Source organism: Bufo bufo, chromosome 8 (genome assembly GCF_905171765.1).
Source record: "Bufo bufo chromosome 8, aBufBuf1.1, whole genome shotgun sequence".
Classification (NCBI taxonomy): Eukaryota; Metazoa; Chordata; class Amphibia; order Anura; family Bufonidae; genus Bufo; species Bufo bufo.
Window position 1 is genome coordinate 51569315 of NC_053396.1, and position 26555 is coordinate 51595869.

General features: G+C 45.1%; 1 protein-coding gene across 1 annotated transcript; it reads right to left on the reverse strand.

The window, feature by feature from the left end:
• On the reverse strand, nt 1-26555 carry TIMM8A (translocase of inner mitochondrial membrane 8A). The gene is made up of 2 exons (XM_040442820.1): nt 26434-26555; nt 1-437 (listed from the first exon to the last, which is right to left on the reverse strand). Exons 1-2 carry the CDS (start codon nt 26533-26535, stop codon nt 276-278), a joined length of 264 nt encoding a protein of 87 aa, XP_040298754.1. The 5' UTR covers nt 26536-26555; the 3' UTR covers nt 1-275.

Genomic DNA, 26555 nt, shown 5'->3' on the forward strand with positions numbered 1-26555 from the left:
TACAATCAAAATTCTGTTTAATGTCAGAAATGAATTGAAAAAATTATGGTAAGTTACATATTTCATGATATCCTTCTTTGCATCTGTGAACCACTCAATATTCTTTGACATATCAAGCAATGGAGTTTCATCTGGAAAGCCTTCGCAAACGCAGACACATCTGATATCTTTTTCAGGCAAAACAGCGAGCAGTCCACAAACAGAAGTCGCCTTTGAATAACGCAGATCACTAGACAAGGACATCTGCTTTGATCGGTTGGAAATTTATTCAATCCTCAGTCAATAAGGCTTTCAGAAAAGGTTCCCCTCAACTTCTGAGTCTGTTCTAATCGGTTCAGGATAAATTGGCTCGTGTCTATAAACCTCTCCACACAGTTCACAAAACAGCCCTCAGATCGAGCATCCAGCTTTGGTCCTGGTTTCTCCATACATTTTTCCTGGAAAATGTGAAACATAAATAATCATCAACCATGTTTTACATCGGTAGCAGCACAATATCAAATAGGAATACGTGGCTCATAGATGGTACGCTCTTCAGCAGGACCCTCACTCCTATTTCAATAGTTGATTAGTTTGTTACTATGTTTGATTTTGTTTGTACATGTACCCTATGATTTGTAAAGTGCTGTGTGATAGGTTGGTGCTACATAAAGATTATTAAGACATCAGCATCATTACTGAGGAGGAAAAACATTTATTTAAAGGGCATCTGCCATTAGATTTGTAACTATGACACCGGCTGACCTGTTACATGTGCACTTGGCAGCTGAAGGCATCCGTGTTGGTCCCATGTTCATATGTGTCTGCATTGCTGAAAAAAAAGATAGTTTTAATATATGCCAACGCCTTGGCATAAGGCTCAGCTCTCAGGAACTGCTGCGTCCTCTCCACTTTGATTGACAGGACCATGATCATACCTGCCTGGACCTGTCAAAGTGCAGAGGGCGCGGCAGTTGCAGAGAAAGCAGGGCCTCTAGCTGTAAAGACAACGCCCCTGTCATTTCTCAGCAATGCGGGCACATATGAACATGGGAATAACACAGATGCCAGTGCACATACAACAGGTCAGGCAGTGTCATAGGGACATATCAGACAACTACTCCGGGTGGAAACAGCACATGTGGTAGCTCATCTTCAAAACCTGTCCCATTACCTGGTGAATCCAATCTTCCTATAAAGACAGTACCATTTATTTCAACACTAAAGAAGGAACCATTTACTTCAATGGGGCCGCAAAAAACGGAAATGTCCGTTCCTCAAAAAAATAAAATATGTCCTATTATTGTTCGCATTACAGACAAGGATAGGACTCTATTAGGGGTATCCCCGTTTCGCAGATCGCAATTAGCAGACCGCAAAACAACGGACCAGTGCATGTGCCCTAAATCAATGTCATTTATAATGCCACCGCTGAGCGCACCACATTCAATGTCACTAATACAACATCTCAGGATATAACGGTCAAAGCCTTCCATCAAGCAGACGTGGGCACGGCTGCCTCACTTGGCATGAAGCCCCCACGCTGAGAGGCGCTGTTCACACCTGTACCTGATAAAAGGCTCATCAATTATAGCCTTGAAATTTGCATTTGTGACACTGAATGTGGTACACTCATGGCCGGCAAAATAAACACTGGGTTCCTTATGAACTAAGGAGTGCTGTCATTACAGATAGATTAGCCTAAAAAGTTATTTTAGGGGTTTATCCACCCTTTACTAAGCGAGTGTCTATCCTCAAGCCTTCAACTGCTGAGCGGCAGGAGTCTGACACCCCCAACAATTAGCTATTCTGGTGTAGCTACATCACTGGTAGTCAGCAGACAGAACTACTAAGCACCATCAACCGTGTGGTGGAGGGAGCTTGTTACTACAGTGCTACTTGCATTGACTTCAATGGGAGCAGTTCTGAAGTAACGAGCATCCTCCACTACAAGGTCGCTGTGCATTTCTGGCTCCAATATACCTACACCCAAACAGCTGATCGTCTGGGGATGCGGAGTGTCGGACCCCTACCGATCAGCTAGTGATGGCCTATCCATCACTTACTAAAGGCTGGACAACTCCTTTAACTAGGGTGGGTGATAAAGGGCGAATTAATCAGATTAATTCTATTTAAGCATCTGACGATTAATCTGGATATTGAATCTTTACTTCCGCAGTGCTGTATCAGCGCAGGATGTGCAGCCTCATCAGTCCGTGCTACTCATGTCATTAAACCTGGAGCAGACCCCACACTGGCTGTGCTGGTATGGTGCTGCACAAGAGCTGAAAAACCTGAGACAGGGCAGGAGGGGGTGGAGCTCAGCAGTGGAGAAGGCTTGTATCGCACTCAAAATTCTGCTATTGTGACACTGAAAACACGAAAAATATATAAATTTGTACCACACTGAACACAAAAAAAAAATTGCTATTTTTTTTCCCACCCCCTCCATAATTATTATTTTTTTAAATGTACAATGCATATGTACCTTAAAATGGGGCCATTTCAAATACAGTGGGGGTATTTGTCAAAACCATTAACCTAGTAAAAGTAACAGTTTATAAGGCTAAAAAAAAGACATCTGTCCATCCACTTCGGCCTGTTATCCTGCAAGTTGATCCAAAAGAAGGCAAAAAAAAAAAAAACAACCTGTGAGGTAGAAGCCAATTTTCGGTTTCGATACCATAAACAAGTATTGCAATGCTCGATACCATTCAAAAATAAAAAAAGCCACGCGCATTCCGCATTTTACGGAATGTCCGCCACATAATCGAACAGTCCTATCCTATTTTTGGGGGAAACAAGGTAAACTAATAAAAAAAAAATTATAAAAAGGCGAATCGCGTGGTTTTTATTTTTCTCTCTTACAGCGTTCACTGCATAGATTTTTTTAAAATATTTTAATAGTTTGGACTTTTCGGAAGTGGTGATATAAAATATTTAAACAATAAATACACATATATGTAAAATTGGGAAAGGGGGTGATTTATACTTAATATTTTGGTGTGTTTTTTTTTTTTCCTGTTTATTTAATAACTATTTCCCACCTTAGGGGCTAGAACCTGGGATCTTTTAATCCCTTGTCCTATTCACTCGAATAGATCTCTATTAGGGTGAATAGGATCTCACACTCTCCCTGCTGCCCTGTGCATAGTGCAAACAGCAGCAGGGAGCTTACCATGGCAGCCAGGGCTTCAGTAGCATCCTGGCTACCATGGTAACCAATCAGAGCCCCAGGATTACACTGCTGGGGCTCCGATCAGAAGCTGCCACTACCACCAATGAGAGGAGGTGAGGCAACTCTTTCGCCACTGCCACCAATGATTTTAATACTGGGGGCGGGGAAGGGCGCACTGCGCCACCAATGTTTTTAATACTGGGGGAGCGCACTGCGCACCAATGATAATTAACGTTTAATACAAATACAGCCAGTGGAAGATACACATTGCAGAGACCCGACCTCTTACAGAGCGCTGCGATCAGCAGCAGTTAACCCCTTGCCGCGGATTGCAGCGCCCTGACAGAGGTCGGGTGCCGGCAATGTGTTTCTACCTCCTGTATTTTTAACGTATTAAACATTAGTCATCATTAGTGGCGCAGTGCACCCTCCCCTCCTCTTCGTTCCCACTGGTGGCAGCAGCACAGGGGGGAGGGAGAGACTGCTTCCTTCTCCCCGTGCAGCTAAGGGAACATGAGCGCGCTGAGAGCAGTGCGATCCATGTTCTCTGATCATGGGCTGTGCCGTAGCGCAGCCTAGTATCGTTAAAAGGAAAATCCTGCTTTCGTATAGATGCCGGGACAAAAGTATCGATTGGGTATCAAAAATTACAGGGAGTGCAGAATTATTAGGCAAGTTGTATTTTTGAGGATTAATTTTATTATTGAACAACAACCATGTTCTCAATGAACCCAAAAAACTCATTAATATCAAAGCTGAATATTTTTGGAAGTAGTTTTTAGTTTGTTTTTAGTTTTAGCTATTTTAGGGGGATATCTGTGTGTGCAGGTGACTATTACTGTGCATAATTATTAGGCAACTTAACAAAAAACAAATATATACCCATTTCAATTATTTATTTTTACCAGTGAAACCAATATAACATCTCAACATTCACAAATATACATTTCTGACATTCAAAAACAAAACAAAAACAAATCAGTGACCAATATAGCCACCTTTCTTTGCAAGGACACTCAAAAGCCTGCCATCCATGGATTCTGTCAGTGTTTTGATCTGTTCACCATCAACATTGCGTGCAGCAGCAACCACAGCCTCCCAGACACTGTTCAGAGAGGTGTACTGTTTTCCCTCCTTGTAAATCTCACATTTGATGATGGACCACAGGTTCTCAATGGGGTTCAGATCAGGTGAACAAGGAGGCCATGTCATTAGATTTTCTTCTTTTATACCCTTTCTTGCCAGCCACGCTGTGGAGTACTTGGACGCGTGTGATGGAGCATTGTCCTGCATGAAAATCATGTTTTTCTTGAAGGATGCAGACTTCTTCCTGTACCACTGCTTGAAGAAGGTGTCTTCCAGAAACTGGCGGTAGGACTGGGAGTTGAGCTTGACTCCATCCTCAACCCAAAAAGGCCCCACAAGCTCATCTTTGATGATACCAGCCCAAACCAGTACTCCACCTCCACCTTGCTGGCGTCTGAGTCGGACTGGAGCTCTCTGCCCTTTACCAATCCAGCCACGGGCCCATCCATCTGGCCCATCAAGACTCACTCTCATTTCATCAGTCCATAAAACCTTAGAAAAATCAGTCTTGAGATATTTCTTGGCCCAGTCTTGACGTTTCAGCTTGTGTGTCTTGTTCAGTGGTGGTCGTCTTTCAGCCTTTCTTACCTTGGCCATGTCTCTGAGTATTGCACACCTTGTGCTTTTGGGCACTCCAGTGATGTTGCTGCTCTGAAATATGGCCAAACTGGTGGCAAGTGGCATCTTGGCAGCTGCACGCTTGACTTTTCTCAGTTCACGGGCAGTTATTTTGCGCCTTGGTTTTTCCACACGCTTCTTGCGACCCTGTTGACTATTTTGAATGAAACGCTTGATTGTTCGATGATCACGCTTCAGAAGCTTTGCAATTTTAAGAGTGCTGCATCCCTCTGCAAGATATCTCACTATTTTTGACTTTTCTGAGCCTGTCAAGTCCTTCTTTTGACCCATTTTGCCAAAGGAAAGGAAGTTGCCTAATAATTATGCACACCTAATATAGGGTGTTGATGTCATTAGACCACACCCCTTCTCATTACAGAGATGCACATCACCTAATATGCTTAATTGGTAGTAGGCTTTCGAGCCTATACAGCTTGGAGTAAGACAACATGCATAAAGAGGATGATGTGGTCAAAATACTCATTTGCCTAATAATTCTGCACGCAGTGTAGATACCCGAAACAACCCTAGTATCAACAACCCATCTCTAGTAACTAGAGATACTAAGTAAAACTGGCTTATTTGCACTTAGAAATCAATCAAGTTGATCCTTACATTTTCCAAAGAAGCTTTGAAAAATGACATATGGAATCTGATTGGTTGTTATGGGCCACTAAGCCAGTTTTTGATAAATGTTTACAAGTATGTAAGGGTGCCATAGCCACGGGATGTCTGCCGTTTCATACAGCAGACACCAGCGGCTAATATTCGCAACCGGTGGTAATGCCGGTTGGACATTTTATACTTCAGGAATGACCACGGCATCTGAGCATGCAAAATATCGGAAATTACATGCAGCGATCGGAGGAGCTGGAGCTTGTGTGCAGCAGCCCCTGTCTTACAGAATGACAGGAGGCTGCTGCACAGTCTTTCCTATGGAAAAATCAAATCACCACCTTTCCCCAAAATAAAAGTAAAAACTAAAAAAAAAAAAAAACATATATATATATATATATATATATATATATATATATATATATAAAAAAATATAATAATAATTATATACACACACATACACACACACACACACACACACATATACACACCCCTAAAGAATTATTAGGAACACCATACTAATACGGTGTTGGACCCCCTTTTGCCTTCAGAACTGCCTTAATTCTACGTGGCATTAATTCAACAAGGTGCTGATAGCATTCTTTAGAAATGTTGGCCCATATTGATAGGATAGCATCTTGCAGTTGATGGAGATTTGAGGGATGCACATCCAGGGCACGAAGCTCCCGTTCCACCACATCCCAAAGATGCTCTATTGGGTTGAGATCTGGTGACTGTGGGGGCCATTTTAGTACAGTGAACTCATTGTCATGTTCAAGAAACCAATTTGAAATGATTCGAGCTTTGTGACATGGTGCATTATCCTGCTGGAAGTAGCCATCAGAGGATGGATACATGTTCTCATTTTGTTTACGCCAAATTCGGACTCTACCATTTGAATGTCTCAACAGAAATTGAGACTCATCAGACCAGGCAACATTTTTCCAGTCTTCAACAGTCCAATTTTGCTGTGCTTGTGCAAATTGTAGCCTCTTTTTCCTATTTGTAGTGGAGATGAGTGGTACCCGGTGGGGTCTTCTGCTCTTGTAGCCCATCCGCCTCAAGGTTGTGCGTGTTGTGGCTTCACAAATGCTTTGCTGCATACCTCGGTTGTAACGAGTGGTTATTTCAGTCAACGTTGCTCTTCTATCAGCTTGAATCAGTCGGCCCATTCTCCTCTGACCTCTAGCATCCACAAGGCATTTTTGCCCATAGGACTGCCGCATACTGGATGTTTTTCCCTTTTCACACCATTCTTTGTTAACCCTAGAAATGGTTGTGCGTGAAAATCCCAGTAACTGAGCAGATTGTGAAATACGCAGACCGGCCCGTCTGGCACCAACAACAATGCCACGCTCAAAATAGCTTAAATCACCTTTCTTTCCCATTCTGACATTCAGTTTGGAGTTCAGGAGATTGTCTTGACCAGGACCACACCCCTAAATGCATTGAAGCAACTGCCATGTGATTGGTTGACTAGATAATTGCATTAATGAGAAATAGAACAGGTGTTCCTAATAATTCTTTAGGCGAGTGTATATATACATACACATACACAGTTGCAAGAAAAAGTATGTGAACCCTTTGGAATTATACGGATTTCTGCACAAATTAGTTATAAAATGTGATTGTCTATTGTTATGACTTAGATGAAGATCAATCACAGTCTGCTTAAACTAATAAACACACAAAGAATTAAATGTTACCATGTTTTTATTGAACAGCTTAAGTTCTCCTGCAAAATGTCTTGATAAGCTTGGGAATTCATTTTTCCTTCGATGTTAGCAATCCGTCCAGGCTCCGACGCAGCAAAGCAGCCCCAAACCATGATGCACCCACCACCATACTTCACAGTTGGGATGAGGTTTTGATGTTGGTGTGCTGTGCCTCTTTTTCTCCACACATAGTGTTGTCTGTTTCTTCCAAACAACTCAACTTTGGTTTCATCTGTCCACAGAATATTTTGCCAGTACTGCTGTGGAAAATCCAGGTGCTCTTGTGCAAACTGTAAATGTGCAGCAATGTTTTTTTTGGACAGCAGTGGCTTCCTCTGTGGTATCCTCCCATGAAATCCATTCTTGTTTAGTGTTTTATGTATCGTAGATTTGCTAACAGGGATGTTAGCATATGCCAGAGACTTTTGTAAGTCTTTAGCTGACACTCTAGGATTCTTCTTCACCTCATTGAGCAGTCTGCGCTGTGCTCTTGCAGTCATCTTTACAGGACAGCCACTCCTAGGGAGAGTAGCAGCAGTGCTGAACTTTCTCCATTTATAGACAATTTGTCTTACGGTGGACTGATGAACAGCAAGGCTTTTGGAGATACTTTTATAACCCTTTCCAGCTTCATGCAAGTCAACAATTCTTAATCGTAGGTCTTCTGAGAGCTCTTGTGCGAGGCATCATTCACATCAGGCAATGCTTCTTGTGAAAAGCAAACCCAGAACTGGTGTGTGTTTTTTATAGGGCAGGGCAGCTGTAAGCAACACCTCCAATCTCATATCATTCCAAAGGGTTGACATTTTCTTGCAACTGTAATATTATAATATATATATATATATATATATATATATATATATCTATATATATCTATATATCTATATATCATGGGTATCGCCACGTGCGAAAATGATGCCCATAGTATAAAAATATCTTCCCCAAACGGCAAAATGGATTTTCGCCGTATTTGGTCGCTTCATTTTCTAAAAACAAAAAAAACACGTGATCAAAAAGTCACACACGCTAGAATGGTATCAATTAACCCCTTAAGGCAGGTGGACGTGACAAAGACCAGCGTAGGGGCAGGAACACGCAGAGTTTAAATTCCCCCCACCCCTTTACCCCCTCAAATTACCATGGTAGGTGAACAGAAAAATAGGATATTACTTCATACCCACGACAAAAGGATTCCTCCTTTCCTTTCTCTTTTTTTTCTTCTTATTTTTATATATTTTAGATACATTTTTTTATTTTTATTTTTGCAACGGGGTTAGTATGGGCCTTCATGGTGGATTCAAGGAAACTGAATTACCGGTAAGGCTAATTAAGTTTTTTCCACCTCATCCACCATGACGGCCATAATGAGAATCAGGGAGACTAAGGCGATAGTGTCTAATGAAAGTATTTACACTAGACCAAGTTGCGGCCTTACAGATCTGATCCAAGGATACTCCACCTTTTTCTGCCCAAGAGGAGGCCGTGGTAGAATGAGCCCTAACAACCCCCGGGTAGGACTTATTTTGAATGGAATAACAGCACTCAATAGTGGATCTAAGCCAACTGGCTAAAGAGGATCTTGCAAGTTTCTTCCCTTTATTCTTCACTGAGAATTGGACCAGCAAGTTATCGTCCTTCCTGAATTCCCTGATGACTGAGATAATGAATAACCGTATCTCTAACTTCTAGGAGTCTCATCTTGTCTTCCACCTCCTTCTCATGGTGATTGGGAAGGGAAGGCAAGAAAATCTCCTGGTCTCGGTGGAAGGAAGAGACCACTTTGGGCAAGAACCCCGGATCTAATCTCAGACGAATATGGTCCTCCAGAATTTGAAGATATGGTTCTCTGCAAGAGAGGGCCTGTAACTCCCCAATACGTCTAGCCGAAGTTATAGCTATTAAGATGGCAGTCTTTAGGAATTGGTGTTTTATCGAAATATTAGATAATGGAATAAAAGGAGGCATTGTTAATCTCTCAAGTACCGTGTTCAGATCCCACGTGGGAACTCTGGACCTTAGAGTAGGTCTCAATCTAACCGCTGCCTTAATGAATCTCCTTACCCACCTATGTTCAGCTAGGCTAGTGTCAAAGAAGGTGCTCAGAGCAGATATCTGCACCTTAAGCGTACTGGGCCTTAGCCCTAGCTCTAGTCCGCTCTGTAAGAAATCTAAGATTTTGCTAATAGGGGAGAGGCAGTATTGGGATGGTCATCACCCAGCCAGGAACAAAACTTTTTCCAAATTTTGAGGTAAATGGAAGAAGTAACCTTCTTCCTACTAGCTTTAAGTGTGAGGATTACTTTTTCAGAAGGGCCCCTTCTCAATGTTTCGCTCTCAGGATCCATACAGCTAACCTGAATATCTGGATGTATTAGAGGGCCCTGGACAAGCATATCCCTCTGGAAAGGAATTTCCCATGGGTCCTCCACAGTGCTAGTCGTTTTAAAAAAGGAAACCAGCTTCTCTTGGCCCATAGAGGGGTTACCAGGATTATCGTAGCAGTCCCTCTTTGGATCTTCTGAATGACCCGGGGTATAAGGGGTATTGGAGGGAACGCATATACCAGTCTCCAATTCCAGCTTATTGAAAGGGCGTCTACCGCCCAAGGCTTGTCCCTTGGATTTAGGGAACAAAATAGATCTACCTGAGCATGTTCTTTTGAGGAAAATAGATCTCTCTCTGGGCGACCCCATCTGGAGACTATTTCCCGGAAGATGCCCCTGTTTAGAGACCATTCTACTGCATCTATTCTTCTTCTGCTTAGGTAATCTGCCTCTATGTTTTCGGAACCCTTCAAGTAGATTGCAGATAACTATAGGAAATTTTCTTTTACCCAAGAGAAAATCTTCCTTGCTACCTCTCCTAGAGGGTTGGATCTTGTTCCCCCTTGGTTCTTTAGACATGCTACCGTTGTTATGTTGTCAGACAGAACTTTTAGATGTCCTTTTAGAAGCCACTCTCCTTCTTTTAGAGTCATGAGACCTGCGTATAGTTCTCTGAAGTTGGAGGACTTTTTAGGTTTTCTGGCCAGGTACCCTGAAAAAAATTCTCTAATTTTTGCGCCCCAGCCCGAGGCGCTGGCGTCCGCTATCACCTGAATCTCTGGTTGATTTAACCAACTTATTCCCTGAAAGAGGTTTCTTCTGAGCTTCCACCACTTGAGATCGGTCTTCACCCATTGTGGTATCTGGCTCTTCCTGTCCAAATCAGTCTGATTTTCGTTCTATTCTTTCAGGATTCAACTGTTATTCTTGAGTGGGCCTGGCTCCAAGGAACTGAAATCAAACAGGCAGTTAGATTTCCCAACAGACTCATAGCCTCTCATATGGAGCATTTGCGAGATCTTTTGAACCCTGCAATCTTCTATATAAGACTCTCTGCTTTGTCCTATGGTAGGAAGGTCTTTTGAGAGTCCGAATCTAATTATACTCCTAGGAATCTTATCCTTTTGGATTGAGTGAGAGAAGATTTCTTTATGTTTATAATCCATCCTAACCCTGCAAGGACGTTAAAGAATCTTTGGGTTGCCTCTATATTTTCTTCCTCTGACCTGCCGACAACCAGGAAGTCGTCGAGGTAGGGGATAATAATTATTCCTTCCCTGCGAAGGTAAGCGACCATTTCCACCACTAACTTTGTGAATATTGTGGGTGTCAGGGATTTAACTCCACAGGTTTTCCATATCTGCTGGGTTACCTCGGCCGTGAATTGGGTACCTTGGTCGGACAGAACCTCCTTGGGAAAGCCTACTCGGGAAAATACTTTAACTAGGGCCTCTGCTACGGTCTCAGCCTGTATGTTAGAGAGAGCTACCGCTTCGGGGTAACGGGTGGCGTAGTCTACTATGGTGAGTATATACCACTTGCCGGAACGGCTAGGTTGGGCCAGGGGCCCTATAATGTCCACGGCTACCCTTGTGAACGGTTCTTCAATAATGGGCATGGAAACTAGTTTAGCCTTTGGGTGGTCTCCCTTTTTACCTATACGTTGGCATACCTCGCACGTTTGACAATACGCCCTGTCGTCGTCGGACACCCCAGGCCAGAAGAAGTTCTGGGTTATCCGATACCCTGTCTTGCGTATTCCCAAATGGCCTGCCAAGGGTACGTCGTGCCCAATCCTCAATAACTCCTGCCGGTATTTCCGGGGAACTACCAGCTGACGTTTTTGCTTAGGCCCTGGTGTATTACCCCGGGTCTCGGTGAGCCTGTACAAGCGGCCTTTCTCCCAGATAAATTGCTCCTTCTCTAACCCCCCTTGGCCCCTCCTGGCTTTCTCTCGATACTTTCTGAGGGAAGGGTCTCCGGTCACCTCCCGCCCAAAGTCCTCTGGGGTGTCCCAGGGTAGGGGTTCTACAGTCAAGGGTAAGTTGGGTTGGCTTACCTGGGTCTCAGTAGGAAGCGGATGGCTCTCGGCAGCGCGGCTTTGTGCTCTGGTGGTTACTGCATGGGCCTCCTGAGCGGGGGTAGAGGCGAACGCCGAAGTCAGGGGGCCAATGTCGTTGCCCAAGATGACTTCAGAAGGTAAGTCTTTCATGACGCCCACATGAACATTGCCAGCTCCCGCACCCCAGTCTAGGTGTACCTGTGCAGTAGGAATACGGTATACTGCCCCCCCTGCCACTCTCACAGCAATTGATTTCCCCGGTTTCTCTGATGCCTTAATAAGGTGTCTTTGTACCAACGTGATGGTTGCCCCACTGTCTCTTAATCCCCGGGCGGTTTTTCCGTTAACCATGACCAGCTGACAATGGTGTTTCCTGTTGTCCGTAATATCAGATTGTACCATGAGGGCTTCGTAAAGGGTGCCCAATGGTTCTTCCTGACCCAGTTCCTGGGGATCCCAAGCCGAGTCTACACAATGGGCTGCTGCCGGTGGGCGGTACCCAGGTCGAGACCAATTTGACCTGGTGTTGTTGTCCATGGGGCAATTCTGCTTGTAGTGACCCAGCTGTTTGCACCGGAAGCAGCGTTGTTCATTGTCCTCCTGGCGTGGATAGCGAGGGCTAGATGTCCCCTGTCTGTTAGGAGGTTGGTATCTAGCGGCTGGTGGGTGTGAGGGCACCGTTGGTCGTGGAGGTTGTACCCGTGGTGTGACCGGGTTCATCTTGCGAGTATCCGCTGTAAGGGATCGCCTCTTATTCGGGGGTCATTCTCACAAGGATCTTCATAAACACTGGGTTTCAGGTCCTAACAGTGCAATTTATTTTACACTCTTCATACACAACATGGCATAAAACAAAAGCCTGCCCGTCTGGGCTCTACCTAAACATAATAAACATCGTATCCCTAACTCGGCTATACGATAGCGTTCACACATGGAACCAGGTGCGGCTTACCCCAGACATACAGTCCACCAGCCCTCAGGCTGTAACAAATGCAGTACCTTTGGAGGGGGTTGTGGTCTAGCAGTCCTCCTGACTCTGACCTTTCAATGCTTGTTCCTGGGTGTCGCTGAGTCCCCCAAAGTCCAGGCTATTGCATAGCCTTGTGGCCCCTCAGCCTTGCCTAGCTGAGACCACACTGACAGAGCCTCACCAGGCCTCTGTCTGCACACTCTCCAGAGTGAGACACACCCAGGATCCATTAGCAGGATTAAATAGGATCCCTGGACATGAGCATGCCCTAAGTCCCGGACTGGAACCTGGGGAAACAACACCTCAATGTTCACATTGCCACACCGCATATTCATCCGCCAACTTAGCGGCCTCTGGTAGAGTCATGGGCCTGCGATCTCTCACCCAGTCTTTGACATCCGTCTGGATGTGATGGTAAAATTGTTCCAGGAGCATTAGTTGCAAAATATCCTCTGCGGTGGTGGCCTGGCTGTTGTTGACCCAGTTAGAGGCCGACAGGGATAACTGGCATGCCCATTCCACGTAAGAGTCTTTCATGGTTTTGCGTGAGTCCCTGAACTTTTGTCGGTAGGACTCTGGGGTTACTGCATAACGAGCCAGGAGCACTTCTTTAACCCTGGCGTAGCTATGGATCTCCTGCTCTGGCACGGTCCGGAAAGCATCAGAAGCTTTGCCTGACAGTTTGCCTGACAATATTGAGACCCACTCTCTATCTATTCGGTGCAGGTTACATTGTCGCTCAAAATCTGCCAGGTAATTGTCAATGTCACAGTCTTTTTCATCAAAAGCTTTAAAAGCGCTAAACGGAATCTTTCTTGTGTCTGCTGTACTGTACTCACTGTTTGGAGAATGTGCGGCTGCTTGTTGGACTGCTGCCAGTTTTAACTGTAGCTCTGCGTCTCTTATTTGTTTAGCCTCCTCCGCTAACAGGTTCATCACTTTCAGCACCACATCCGCGGTTGGGTTCGGACCGAACCATGCTAGCTTCTCTCTCATTGCCTTGTTGGCTGGTGATTCCTCCTCCTGAATCACTGGTGTCCCCATCTCTTGTACTGCTGGCGTTGCTGCAACCAAGTTCTCCTGGTCTAGCTCCATTAATTCTGCTATAATGACCCGCTTGGTTTTGTTGCTAGCAATCCTTCCACAGACTTCCAGTAGTTCTTTCAGTGTTTTTCTTTTAAGCAGGGTGTACCAGCCTACCATTCACTGTTCCCAGTGTCTGCTTGGAATCCTGGTGTAAAGGAAAGTAGAAGGGAAAATCCCGCTGCTGCCAACCAGTTGTGACGGTAGTAGAAAATATCCCCGTCAAGCATTCCCTTCTTCTCATAAAAGAAAATCACCCAATATTCCACGAGTAGGAATATCCCTGGAATCGCCGAATAATCCACACATGAGTCAAAACTTAATGCTGGAACAAGACTGATTTACTGGTACATAGAACTCACACTTTATGCAGCATAAAACTCCTCCTCTGGGCCAGGCTAGATAATTGAGTTTTAGCAATACACACAGCTCAATTATCCTAAAACTCCTCCTCTGGGCCAGACTAGATAATTGAGTTCTGACAATACACACAGCTCAATTATCTGCTGGCCAAAACATTTACAATTTTTAACAATTTCAGAAAAGTACTTTCTATCCCACATACAAACATAATCTCAACATCCCTGTTCGGTACACGAATACATTCATTCTTGACATTTGGAACCGACAATATAGACCTTAAAATAGCAGGGAGAGAATTAAACTGAAGCATATAGGCAATTGCATAAAAGTCCTTCACAACACCCAGTTAGCTAACAGAGCTAGTACACTTGCATAAAAAGAAATGGTGTCTAGCACTCAAAGCCCCCGCAGGGGACTCACAGTAATGGCGCTTACAGAGGGATCCGGGCCCTCCTGACGAGGAGTTGGTGTCTCAGACATCACAGAGTGACTGCAGGCAGACGCTGAGTAAAGTCCTGCAATTCTTTCAACTTCTGGCGTCTTACGTCATCAAGTTGCGCCCCAAGCTGTCGGCTTGTTCATGCGCCCCACAGCCCCTTATCTCCTGCGCCACACCTACTCCCCTGCCGGTCACCTGGTAAAGTACAAGAGGATGCTGGATTTGCGCGACATTTGCACAAGTACAAGTACTTGTGCAAATGTCCGGTATCGGCCCCGATACTGGTATCGGGACATCCCTACAAATAAGTACCAATAAAACTGTCACCTTATCCCGTAGTTTCCAAAATGGGGTCACTTTCTGGGAGTTTCTACTGTAGGGGTGCATCAGGGGGTCTTCAAATGCAACATGGCAACTTAAAATTATCCCAGTGAAATCTGCTCTGCAAAATACATATGCTGAGGGACAGGCAACAGAGGGTTGTAGTCAATGGAGTATATTCAGGTCTTGTTACCAGTGGGGTACCTCAGGGATCTGTTCTGGGACCCATATTGTTTAATATCTTTATCAGCGAAATTGCAGAAGGCCTCGATGGTAAGGTGTGTCTTTTTGCTGATGACAAAGATTTGTAACAGGGTTGATGTTCCTGGAGGGATACACCAAATGGAACAGGATTTAGGAAAACTAGAGGAATGGTCAAAAATCTGGCAACTAAAATTTAATGTGGATAAGTGCAAAATAATGCACCTGGGGCGTAAAAACCCAAGAGCAGAATATAAAATCAGTGATACAGTCCTAACCTCAGTATCTGAGGAAAGGGATTTAGGGGTCATTATTTCAGAAGACTTAAAGGTAGGCAGACAATGTCATAGAGCAGCAGGAAATGCCAGCAGAATGCTTGGGTGTATAGGGAGAAGCATTAACAGTAGAAAGAGGGAGGTGCTCATGCCGCTCTACAGAGCACTAGTGAGACCTCATTTGGAGTATTGTGCTCAGTACTGGAGACCATATCTCCAGAAGGATATTGATACTTTGGAGAGAGTTCAGAGAAGAGCTACTAAACTGGTACATGGATTGCAGGATAAAACTTACCAGGAAAGATTAAAGGGTTTCTATCACTTCGTTTCACATAATTAGCTGTCAGACACTAGCGATCCGCTAGTGTCTGCTCTGCCAAACCATCCTAATATAATTGCTTTTGGACCATCCTAATATAATTGCTTTTGGGGCAGCCGTTTTGCTAAAAAAAAGAACTTTTATTAATATGCTAATGAGCCTCTAGGTGCTATGGGGGCGTCATTAGCACCTAGAGGCTCCGTCTACCTTCACAAACTGCCGCCGCCCAGCTGAATGCGATCCTCCCTGTGAGCGCCTGTATTCGGCGCATGCGCAGTGAATGTCTGACCGCTTCCCTGCTCAGACATCTCCACTGCGCCTGTTCCTCGGAGCACTATGATGTCATCGCGCAGGCGCAGTGGAGATGTCTGAGCAGGGAAGCGGTCAGACATTCACTGCGCATGTGCCGAATACAGGCGCTCACAGGGAGGATCGCATTCTGGAGGGACGCGCTGGGCGGCGGCAGTTTGTGAAGGTAGACGGAGCCTCTAGGTGCTAATGACACCCCATAGCACCTAGAGGCTCATTAGCATATTAATAAAAGTTCTTTTTTTTAGCAAAACGGCTGCCCCAAAAGCAATTATATTAGGATGGTTTGGCAGAGCAGACACTAGCGGATCGCTAGTGTCTGACAGCTAAATATGTGAAACGAAGTGATAGAAACCCTTTAAAGGACCTTAACATGTATAGCTTGGAAGAAAGACGAGACCGAGGGGATATGATAGAAACTTTTAAATACATAAAGGGAATCAACAAGGTAAAAGAGGAGAGAATATTTAAAAGAAGAAAAACTGCTACAAGAGGACATAGTTTTAAATTAGAGGGGCAAAGGTTTAAAAGTAATATCAGGAAGTATTACTTTACTGAGAGAGTAGTGGATGCATGGAATAGCCTTCCTGCAGAAGTGGTAGCTGCAAATACAGTGAAGGGGTTTAAGCATGCATGGGATAGGCATAAGGCCATCCTTCATATAAGATAGGGCCAGGGGCTATCCATAGTATTCAGTATATTGGGCAGACTAGATGGCCAAATGGTTCTTATCTGCCGACACATTCTATGTTTCTATGCTCTTTCCACTCTGCGCCCTGCCGTGTGATCATACTGCAGTTTACGACCACATCTAAGGCTACTTTCACACTGCCGTTTCTGGGTCCGCCTGTGAGATCCATTTCAAGGCTCTCACAAGCGGCCCAAAACGGATCAGTTAAGCCCCAATGCATTCTGAATGGATAAGGATCCGTTCAGAATGCATCAGTCCGCTCTGGAGGCGGACACCAAAACGCTGCTTGCAGATATTTATCTCACCCAGCATGGGTATATGTAAAAATACACCCCAAAACACATTGCCCTTCTTCTTCTGAGTACGGCGATACCACATGTGTGACACTTTTTTGCAGCCTAGGTGCACAAAGGGGCCCAAATTCCAATGAGTACTTTTAGGATTTCACAGGGCATTTTTACGCATTTGGATTCCAAACTACTTCTCACACTTTAGGGCCCTTAAAATGCCAGGGCAGTATAAATACCTCACAAGTGACCCCATTTTAGAAAGAAGACACCCCAAGGTATTCCCTGAGGGGTATGATGAGTTCATGTAAAATTTTATTTTTTGTCACAAGTTAGTGGAATATGAGACTTTGTAAGAAAAATAAATAAAAAAAATATAATCATTTTCCGCTAACTTGTGACAAAAAATAAAAACTTCCATGAACTCATTATGCCCATCAGCGAATACCTTAGGGTGTCTACTTTCCGAAATAGGGTCAATTGTGGGGTGTTTCTACTGTCTGGGCATTGTAGAACCTCAGGAAACATGACAGGTGCTCAGAAAGTCAAAGTGCGTAAATTCACATTTTTGCACCATAGTTTGTAAACGCTATAACTTTTACCCAAACCAATAACTATACACTTATTGCATTTTTTTTTTAATCAAAGACATGTAGAACAATACATTTATAGAGAAATTTATATAGAAATGTAGTTTTATTCGAAAAATTTTACAACGGAAAGTGAAAAATGTCATTTTTTTGCAAAAATTTCAGTGAATTTTGATTAATATAAAAAAAAGTAAAAATGTCAGCAGCAATGAAATACCACCAAATGAAAGCTCTATTAGTGAGAAGAAAAGGAGGAAAATTCATTTGGGTGGTAAGTTGTATGACCGAGCAATAAACCGTGAAAGTAGTGTAGTGCAGAATTGTAAAAAGTGGTCTGGTCATTAAGGGGGTTTAAGCTAGGGGAGCTGAGGTGGTTAAGGGGTTAAAAAACATGGTGGTGAAATTTCAAGATTTTGCTTTTCTATTGCCGATTTTCCATTTTAATCATTTTTTTTTTAACATGTCAAGGGGTAACTGTAAAACAAACCTCAATATTTATTTCCCCAATTTTGCAGTTTACAGAAACCCCATCTGTGGTTGCAAACTGCTGTACTTGGCACACGGCAGGGTTTAGAAGAGAAGGAGCGCCATATGGTTTTGGGAGGGCAGATTTTGCTGAACTGGTTTTAAGGCACCAAGCAGCATTTGAAGAGACCCTGAGGCTGACATAGTAGCCCCAATTAAAGGGGGAATACAGCCCCAGAGAGGCTGTACAGTACTATAAGGCCCCATTCACACGTCCGCAATTCTGTTCCGCATTTTGCGGAATGGAATTGCGGACCCATTCATTTCTATGGGGACAGACTTTGTCCCGCTAGGATCCGGAATTGCGGATCTGCACTTCTGAGTCCGCACTTCCATTCCGCAAAAATATAGAACATGTCCTATTCTTGTCCGCAATTGCAGACAAGAAAAGGCATTTTCTATATAGTTCTGGCAATGTGCGGATCCGCAAAATGCAGCAAGCACATTGCCGGTGTCCGTGTTTTGCGGATCCGCGGATCCGTAAAACACATACGGACGTCTGAATGGAGCCTTAGACACCTGGGCACGCTTGATTAGTGTGGTATATATGTAAAGGGGATTGTGGAAAGTCACTTCCTGCTGTGACATACAAGTACATCTCATGTCGACAAGGGGTTAAAAACACAGCATCTCCTCTGTAGGGAATAAAATGCCATAAAAGACAGGGGGGAAACAAAATAAACTGCGTTTACACACATAAATGCCACCATAGAAAAACCATAAAACTGCATGCGGTATGGAAGAAACTGCAAGCAGTTCCTATGTTTGTTTTCTTTATGGTAAACACCAAACAACGTTGGTGCAGAGACCCTAAAACTAGATGCGCCAAATTGTGCAAGAAAAATAAACGTCAACTTGCAGCAAATTTGGGCACAACTTACCACGATGTTTTGCAACACACATTATAGACTAAGGGCTCTTTCACACCTGCGTTCTTTTCTTCCGGCATAGAGTTCCGTCGCCGGGGCTCTATGCCGGAAGAATCCTGATCAGTTTTATCCTAATGCATTCTGAATGGAGAGAAATCCGTTCAGGATGCATCAGGATGTCTTCAGTTCCGGAACGGAACATTTTTTGGCCGGAGAAAATACCGCAGCATGCTGCGCTTTTTGCTCCGGCCAAAAATCCTGAAGACTTGCCGCAAGGCCGGATCCGGAATTAATGCCCATTGAAAGGCATTGATCCGGATCCGGCCTTAAGCTAAACGTCGCTTCGGCGCATTGCCGGATCCGACGTTTAGCTTTTTCTGAATGGTTACCATGGCTGCCGGGACGCTAAAGTCCTGGCAGCCATGGTAAAGTGTAGCAGGGGAGCAGCATACTTACCGTCCGTGCGGCTCCCGGGGCGCTCCAGAGTGACGTCAGGGCGCCCCACGCGCATGGATGACATGATCGCATGGACACGTCATCCATGCGCATGGGGCGCTCTGACATCATTCTGGAGCGCCCCGGGAGCCGCGCGGACTGTAAGTATACCGCTCCCCCGCTCCTACTATGGCAACCAGGACTTTAATAGCGTCCTGGCTGCCATAGTAACACTGAAAGCATTTTGAAGACGGATCCGTCTTCAAATGCTTTCAGTACACTTGCGTTTTTCCGGATCCGGCGTGTAATTCCGGCAAGTGGAGTACACGCCGGATCCGGACAACGCAAGTGTGAAAGAGGCCTAAGGCTACTTTCACACTGGCGCTTTGGCTTTCCGTTTGCGAGATCCATTCAGGGATCTCACAAGCGGTCCAAAACGGATCAGTTTGCATTCTAATGCATTCTGAATGGAAAAGGATCCTCTCAGAATGCATCAGTTTGCCTCCGATCAGTCACCATTCCGCTTTGGAGACGGACACCAAAACGCTGCTTGCAGTGTTTTGGTGTCCGTCTGACAAAACTGACCCAAACTGATCCGTTCTGACACACAATGCAAGTCGATGGGAACGAATCAGTTTTCACTGGCACAATCGAAAAACTGATCCGTCCTCTATTGACTTTCAATGGTGTTCAAGACGGATCCGTCTTGGCTATGTTACAGATAACACAAACGGATCCGTTCTGAACGGATGCAGATGGTTGTATTATCTGAACAGATCTGTCAATGACGGATCCCCACAAAACGCGAGTGTGAGAGTAGCCTAACTAAACCTTTGTTACAATTTTAATATGTTGCCCCTAAAAAAACTATTTATAATATACTTTGTTAATCGAGCTGTCAGCGGTGTACGGAGAACTGAGTTTTAAAGAGGACCTTTCACCGATCCTGACATTGTGAACTAACTATCATGACATATACAGCGGCGCCCTGGGATCTCACTGCACTTACTATTATCCCTGGGCGCCGCTCCGTTCTCCCGTTATGTCCTCCGGTATGTTCGGGGACTTGGTTATAGTAGGCCGGTTCTGCTGGGCGTCTCCTTCTTCTAGGCTGTAGCGCTGGCCAATCGCAGCACTCAGCTCATAGCCTGGGAGAAAAAAAAACTTCCAGGCTGTGAGCTCTGCGCTGTGATTGGCCAGCGCTACAGCCTAGAAGAAGGAGACGCCCAGCAGAACCGGCCTACTATAACCAAGTCCCCGAACATACCGGAGGACATAACGGGAGAACGGAGCGGCGCCCAGGGATAATAGTAAGTGCAGTGAGATCCCAGGGCGCCGCTGTATATGTCATGATAGTTAGTTCACAATGTCAGAATCGGTGAAAGGTCCTCTTTAAGCGCTTTAGGGAAGTAAAAAGTGTCTAAAATAGAAAATCTATTAATACAGTATATTAGAGATAGTTTTATTAGGGACAACATATTAAAAATTGTAACAAAGGTTTAGTTACTTATTAACCCCTTAACACAAAACGCATGCATGTACGGCAGGGGAAGCAGTGCCAGAACGCATTCCGCCGACCATGCACGGCGGGCTGATCGGGCAGGTGCAGGAGCTACGCCCGCCCGATCACTGCAGGGGCCCGGCAGTCCCTGATAGCCGGGCCCCTGCTGTATCCCTTCTATGACCGCGGCATAGAAGGAGGTTGCGGCGGGTGAGGGAGCCCATCGGGTCCCTGCGTTGCTGTGACGGGGACCCGATGAGTGACAAGGCAGCCTGATGCAGTACAGAGGCTGCCCAATGCCTTGCATCGGGACCTGCCTTCTACGGGTGCCGAGGAGATCCAGCCCCATGCCCGGTCTCCTAGGCAACCTGTTAGTGTATTACACTGATTAATACACTAACAGGCAATGCATTACAATACAGATGTATTGTAATGCATTGCAGAGGGGATCAGACCCCCAAAAGTTGAAGTCCCAGAGTGGGACATAAAGTTTAAAAAAATAAAATAGAACACACACATTAGGTATTGCCACGTCCGTAACGACCGGCTCTATAAATATATCACATGATCCTCCCAGTCTGAGAAACACCATAAAAAATAAAATAAAAAGATGTCAAAATTTTTTCTCACCTTACATCACAAAAAGTGCAACTCCAAGTGATTAAAAAGGCATATGTCCCACAAAATTGTACCAAGAAAAAGGGTCACCTCATCCCGCAAAAAATGAGCCCCTACATAGGAAAAATCGCTCAAAAAACAAACCCAAAAAAACTAACTAAAACTCTCATAACAGGGACACATTAAAACATCATTTTTTTTTTCTAAAATGTTATTATTGTGTTAAAGTGAAATAAAGCAAAAGTATACATATTAAGTATCGCCGCGTCCGTAACAACCAGCTCTATAAAAATATCACATGAACTAACCCCTTAGGTGAACACTGTAAAAAAATTAAAATAAAAACAGTGCCAAAAAGCCATTATTGTCACCTTACATCACAAAAATTGCAACACCAAGTGATCAAAAAAGGCGTATGCCCCCCAAAATAGTACCAATCAAACAGTCAACTTATCTCGCAAAAAATGAGACTCCAACTAAGACAAATCGGTCAACAAAATAAAAAAAAGCTATGGCTCTCAGACAATGGAGACACTAAAACATAATTTTTTTGGTTTCAAAAATGCTATTATTGTGTAAAAAACTTAAGAAAAAAGTACATATATTAGGTATTACCATGTCTGTAACGATCTGCTCTATAAAAATGTCACATAACCTAACCCCTCAGGTGAACGCTGTTAAAATAAATTAAATCTGTGCTAAAACAAACAATTTTTTGGTCACAAAGTGTTATAATGAATGATCAAAAAATCATATGTACACAAAAATGGTGCCAATAAAAACGTCAACTCTTCCTGCAAAAAACGAGCCCCTGCACAAGACGATTGGCATAAAAATAAAATATGGCGTTTAGAAAATGGACACACAAAAACAATTTTTTTCTCAAAAATGCTTTATTATGTAAAACTGAAACAAAGAAAGTAGACATATTTGATATCATTGCGTCCGTAACAACCTGCTGTATAAAAATAGCACATGATCAGATGAATGTTGTAAAAAATATAAAAAATAAGAACACTGCCAAAATAGTCATTTTTTGGTTACCTTGCCTCACAAAAAACGTAATATAGAGCAATTAAAAAATTACATGTACCAAAATGGGATCACTTTTTGGGAATTTCTACTGTAAGAGTGCATCAGAGGGGCTTCAAATGGGAGATGAGATCTAAAAACCAGTTCAGGTAAATCTGCCTTCCAAAAAACATACGGCGCTCTGCCGTGTGCCCTTACATCAGTTTACGACCACATGTGGGGTGTTTCTATAAACTGCAGAACAAAAGGTAATAAATATTACATTTTGTTTGGCTGGTAACCTCCGATGTGTTAAAGACAACAACAATTTTTTTTTTATTAAAAGGGAAAATCTGCCAAAAAAGTTAAATTTAATCTTAGGGGTGCACCGAAATTTCGGCAGCCGAAAATATCGGCCGAAAATGCACCTAATCCACTTCGGCCGATATTGTTACATATCGGCCGAAAATATGGGGTGTGGGATTTGTCACCCACCATCTGCGGGCGGGCGCCGGGCGGTTTACTTTGTCACTGCATCTTAATTTTACCTTACAATCGTGAGGCTCCAGTAACTAACAACTCTGCAGGCAGAGCGGAGGGCGGCGTAACGTCACTTACTCACGTGACGCGCCTGCTCCGCCTCCTTCATTCATAAAGTGGGCGGAGCAGGTGCGTCACGTGAGTAAGTGACGTTACGCCGCCCTCCACTCTGCCTGCAGAGTTGTTAGTTACTGGAGCCTCACGATTGTAAGGTAAAATAAAGATGCAGTGAGTGATGCTGTGAGCAGCAGGGCCGGGGCTGTTATGGGTAGGGGGATCGGTCTATGGCACTGCTATGGGGAGGGGGGATCTGTGCACTGCTATGGGGAGGGGGGATCTGTGCACTGTTATGGGGAAAGGGATCTGTGCACTGTTATGGGGAAAGGGATCTGTGCACTGTTATGGGGAAAGGGATCTGTGCACTGTTATGCCCATAACAGTGCACATATCCCCCCTCCATAACAGAGCCACCCACAGATCCCCCTCTCCATAACAGCGCCACCCACAGATCCCCCTCTCCATAACAGCGCCACCCACAGATCCCCCTCTCCATAACAGCGCCACCCACAGATCCCCCTCTCCATAACAGCGCCACCCACAGATCCCCCTCTCCATAACAGCGCCACCCACAGATCCCCCTCTCCATAACAGCGCCACCCACAGATCCCCCTCTCCATAACAGCGCCACCCACAGATCCCCCTCTCCATAACAGCGCCACCCACAGATCCCCCTCTCCATAACAGCGCCACCCACAGATCCCCCTCTCCATAACAGCGCCACCCACAGATCCCCCTCTCCATAACAGCGCCACCCACAGATCCCCCTCTCCATAACAGCGCCACCCACAGATCCCCCTCTCCATAACAGCGCCACCCACAGATCCCCCTCTCCATAACAGCGCCACCCACAGATCCCCCTCTCCATAACAGCGCCACGCCACCCACAGATCCCCCTCTCCATAACAGCGCCACCCACAGATCCCCCTCTCCATAACAGCGCCACCCACAGATCCCCCTCTCCATAACAGCGCCACCCACAGATCCCCCTCTCCATAACAGCGCCACCCACAGATCCCCCTCTCCATAACAGCGCCACCCACAGATCCCCCTCTCCATAACAGCGCCACCCACAGATCCCCCTCTCCATAACAGAGCCACCCACAGATCCCCCTCTCCATAACAGCGCCACCCACAGATCCCCCTCTCCATAACAGCGCCACCCACAGATCCCCCTCTCCATAACAGCGCCACCCACAGATCCCCCTCTCCATAACAGCGCCACCCACAGATCCCCCTCTCCATAACAGCGCCACCCACAGATGCCCCTCTCCATAACAGCGCCACCCACAGATGAATTTCATTCATGAAAAAGAATTATTAATAAAATCATAAAAAAAAAAAAAGTATTTTAAAAGTATTTGGGCAAAAAGGCAGTTTCGGTTTCGGTTTTCGGTCAAGGGCATCCTGAATTTTCGGTTTCGGACCAGAATTTTCATTTCGGTGCACCCCTATTTAATCTCCATGTTCCTTTGAATCTTGGAAGGGTTAACAAAGTTTGTAAAATCAGTTTTGAGTAACTTGAGGGGTGTAGTTTCTAAAATGGGGTCATTTATGGGGGTATCCACTATGTAAGCCCCACAAAGTGACTTCAGACCTGAACTGGTCCTTAAAAAGTGGGTTTTGAAATTTTTCGTAAAATTTTAAGAATTGCTTCTAAAATTCTAAGCCTTCTAACGTCCTAAAAAAATAAAATGACATTTCCAAAATGATGCCAACATAAAGTAGACATATGAGGAATGTTAAGTAATAAATATTTTATGAGGTATCACTTTCTGTTTTAAAAGCTGAGAAATTAAAATTGTAATTTTGGGTAAATTTGGGATTTTTTCATAAATAAAAGGTGAAATATATTGACTCAAATTTATGACTATCATGAAGTACAATGTGTCACGAGAAAACAATCTCTGAATGGCTTGGATAAGTAAAAGTGTTCCAAAGCTATTGCCACATAAAGTGACAAATGTCCGATTTGCAAAAGTCAGTCTAGTCCTTAAAGGGGTTATCCCATCTTAGACAATGGGGGCATATCGCTAGGATATGCCCCCATTGTCTGATAGGTGTGGATCCCACCTCTGTGACCCGCACCGACAAGGAGAACGGAGCGGAGAGAGTTGTGGCTGGAGGACCCCGGGGTCCGTCTACCATCAGGCACAGCTCCCCGCCTCTCCCATTGAAGTGAATGGGAGCGCACGGCGCATGCGCGGCCAAAGCTCCTATTCATTTCTATGGGGACGACGGAAATAGCCAAGCCAGCGCTCGGCTATTTTCGGCAGCTCCATAGAAATGAATGGAGGGCGGCTGCGCATGAGCCGCACCTATCAGACAATGGGGGCATATCCTAGCGACATGCCCCCATTGTCTAAGATGGGATAACCCCTTTAAGGTGAAAAATGGCCCGGTCCTTAAAGGGGTTCTGCACTTTCATTTAACTGATGATCTATCCTCTGGATAGATCATCAGCTTCTGATCGGCGGGGGTCCGACACCCGGGACCCCCGCCGATCAGCTGTTTGAGAAGGCAGCGGCACTCCAGTAGCGCCGCGGCCTTCTCACTGTTTACCGCCGGCCCACTGATGACTAGTATCAACTGGGGGGCGGGGCTAAGCTCCATTCAAGTGAACAGAGCCTAGCCCCGCCCACACTAGTTGATACTAGTCGTGATGTCAGTGGGCCGGCGGTAAACAGTGAGAAGGCCGCGGCGCTGCTGGGCTGCCTTCTCAAACAGCTGATCGGCGGGGGTCCCTGGTGTCGGACCCCCGCCGATCAGAAGCTGATGATCTATCCAGAGGATAGATCATCAGTAGTGTTGAGCGAACTTCTATTTTAAGTTCGGCGTCTAAAGTTCGGCTTCCGGTTAGAGGAGAATCCCGATATGGATTCCGAATTCCGTTGTGGTCCGTGGTAGCGGAATCAATAATGGCCGATTATTGATTCCGCTACTACGGACCACAACGGAATTCGGAATCCATATCGGGATTCTCCGCTAACCGGAAGCCTAACTTTAGACGCCAAACTTAAAATAGAAGTTCGCTCAACACTAATCATCAGTTACATGAAAGTGCAGAACCCCTTGAAGTTAAAGAGGTATTCTGGGTAGCCTATCCAAAGGATAGCGGATAACTATTAAATCAGTGGGGGGTCCTACAGCTGGGACCTCCACTGATCACGAGAACAGGGGCTCCATACCCCCTGAAATGAATGGAGCAGCAAGTTGCACGTGCGTTTCTATGGGAGTTCTGGAGACAGAGTACCACAATCTCCACAGAAATGAATGGAGTGGCCGCACACATTCAGGGGCCCCGCTCTCTGATAGGCCAGCACAGTGTGAGAGCAGTGCCCCTCTACATACAGAACTGTGCCCGCCTTCACCATTAGGGATTACAGCACCGAGCCTGCAGTCTCCGGTCACATCCGTGCAGCCCGGGAGGCTAGTAGTAACGGAGCACGTACCCAGCACAGCTCCGTCAGCTGATGCACCAGTCCTTGGAAGCGCTGCTTCTGAGTCTCTGCTTCAATGAAACTCTGTAACTCCGGGTCCGCTGCCGCCGCCATATTGCAGAGCACTCGGTGAC

What these genes read in the sequence shown, in the direction of transcription:
- TIMM8A (XM_040442820.1), bottom strand. Translation starts at nt 26,535, where the DNA reads ATGGCGGCGGCAGCGGACCCGGAGTTACAGAGTTTCATTGAAGCAGAG. An exon ending in AGCTGACGGAGCTGTGCTGG is followed by an intron (nt 438 to 26,433) that starts GTACGTGCTCCG and finishes CACATTTTCCAG; the next exon opens with GAAAAATGTATGGAGAAACC.